Source organism: Lathamus discolor, chromosome 1 (assembly GCF_037157495.1).
Source record: "Lathamus discolor isolate bLatDis1 chromosome 1, bLatDis1.hap1, whole genome shotgun sequence".
Lineage (NCBI taxonomy): Eukaryota > Metazoa > Chordata > Aves > Psittaciformes > Psittacidae > Lathamus > Lathamus discolor.
In genome coordinates, this window is record NC_088884.1 from 87,272,490 (window position 1) to 87,274,269 (window position 1,780).

The 1,780-nt window shown below is 58.5% G+C and overlaps 1 protein-coding gene across 2 annotated transcripts; it reads left to right on the forward strand.

Annotated features, from left to right (window-relative positions):
* On the forward strand, positions 1 to 1,258 carry LOC136007240 (glutamine-rich protein 2-like). Of its 2 annotated transcripts, XM_065665164.1 has the most exons (4): positions 1 to 239; positions 351 to 431; positions 623 to 691; positions 1,014 to 1,258. In XM_065665164.1, exons 1-4 carry the CDS (start codon positions 225 to 227, stop codon positions 1,152 to 1,154), a joined length of 306 nt encoding a protein of 101 aa, XP_065521236.1. In that variant the 5' UTR covers positions 1 to 224; the 3' UTR covers positions 1,155 to 1,258. The 2 variants fall into 2 exon arrangements, with proteins under 2 accessions (XP_065521236.1, XP_065521235.1); XM_065665163.1 differs by having other exon boundaries at positions 1 to 431.
* The last annotated feature ends 522 nt before the right edge of the window (positions 1,259 to 1,780 follow it).

The window sequence follows — 1,780 nt, forward strand, 5'->3', positions numbered from 1 at the left end:
GCAAGGTGGAGAGGCAGAGGAGCCAGGGAAGGAGATGGTGGCATGTGGGGCTTAGGAGGGGGCTGCCGGGACCACCCCTCCCCCCCCCAGCTGGTTGTGCTTCAGTGTAATGTGGGGGAGCCGCTGGCTCCACCCCCCCCGCCCCCCAAGATTGGGTTGTACAAGTCAGCAGCATGGAGGGAAATTCAAGCATGCTGCAGATGTCCTGCTGGCACTGAGAGCCCATGGCCACCGGCACAGTAAGCAGGGTCTGTCCAGGTGGGGCAGCCACCTCCCCTTTGCATGGCATTACCTACTCCCTGGAGCAGGGCCAGAAGGTGCTGAAGAGCATTCAGGCCACCATCCTGCAGGTACAAAGGGAGTGCCAGAAGCTCAGCTCTGCCACAAGGAACCTCCTGAATGACAGCCACCAGAAGCAGAAAGACATTGAGGTAGGTGGCTGAAACCCCCGTGGGGTCAGACCACCTTGCGGGCAGAGCCCAGGCTGTGGGCCACAAGGGATTTGTCCCTCTTCCAACCTGCTCACAGACCTGTTGGGTGCCTTTTATGGAAGATTTTGGGTGGTGGGAGAAGCAGAGGCTGCTCCTGCCACAGTGTCATGGGATGCTTTCTGTGTTGGAAGGCTCTGTTCCAGTCCCTGGAGAGGCTGGAGAAAGTGGACAAGGTGGACATGGAGCTGGGAATGGACCAGGTATGACTTCAACGGGCCCCAGCTCCAGGCAAGGGTGTCCTGTGCAGGGTGACAGATACCCCTTGTCTCTTGGGAGCTAGGTAGCAGGGAGAGTAGATTTCTAGCCCAGCTGTGGGTCCCTTGCCAAGCCCCTCCTTTGTCTCCCCTCACATCCTTTGGGTTGGTGGGACTGATCCCACCGGGGTGATGGGGCCACGCAGCCATGAGGGGCAATCTGGACCCTGCTGGAGGAGCGTTTCTGCCTCTCCCCTGCAACGAGCTGGCCTTGCGTGCTGTACTTCCATCCTTTCCCCACCACTTTCTTGCATTTACCCATTGCTAGAAAACAGAAAAAGCTGCCCTGGCTGGCAAAGTCAGTCACACCCAGTTTGAGGCAAGCCTGAAGCAGCTGAATGAGAGGAACCAGGAGGTGCTGAGCTGGCTGATGGTCCAGGAGCAGCAGCTGCAGCAAGTCCAGCAGTAGCTGCAGGAAGAGATGGCCTCCAAGGTGAAGGGGTGGCTCATCCCCACTGTGCCTAAACTGGCACCTTTGGGGCTTGGTTGCCTAAGGCAGTATCACTCTAAAGATTCCTACTCCTGGCTTTTCTCTGAGGACCGCATATCCCATGCTGGGGCAGCTGCCTGAAGGAGTGTCTGTCTGCAGCTGGACAGCAAGGAGCTGGGGCCTTTCCGGCAGCAGCTGGACGAGCACTGGAAGAGAAGCCTGTAGCAGCTCAAGGAGAAGGCATAGCCAACAGAGGCTGACAATGCGGCTGGGATTAAGAAATGAGTGTGATGGGGACAGCGATGGCTTCAGGACAGCACTCGCCCATTTCCCACTCTGTCCTTGCCAGCACACCCAGTTCCCATGGCGCTCTGGGTGCCCATGGCAGTAGTTCCCACTGATGGTGGTGGGTTTTGGAGTCAACACCCAACTGCTCTCCCTCATCCTCCCCCCATTCTTCTCTAACCAGCCAGCGGGCTGGGACCTTGCTGGGGTGCTAGGCTAAAGCCAGGTTCAAAACCAGGTTTCCCAGCTCACCCAGCCCTTTCCTCCCCTGCCCAGGCAGCTGTTGGCCCATTTCCAGTGCCTGTCCTGTGACCGGCAAC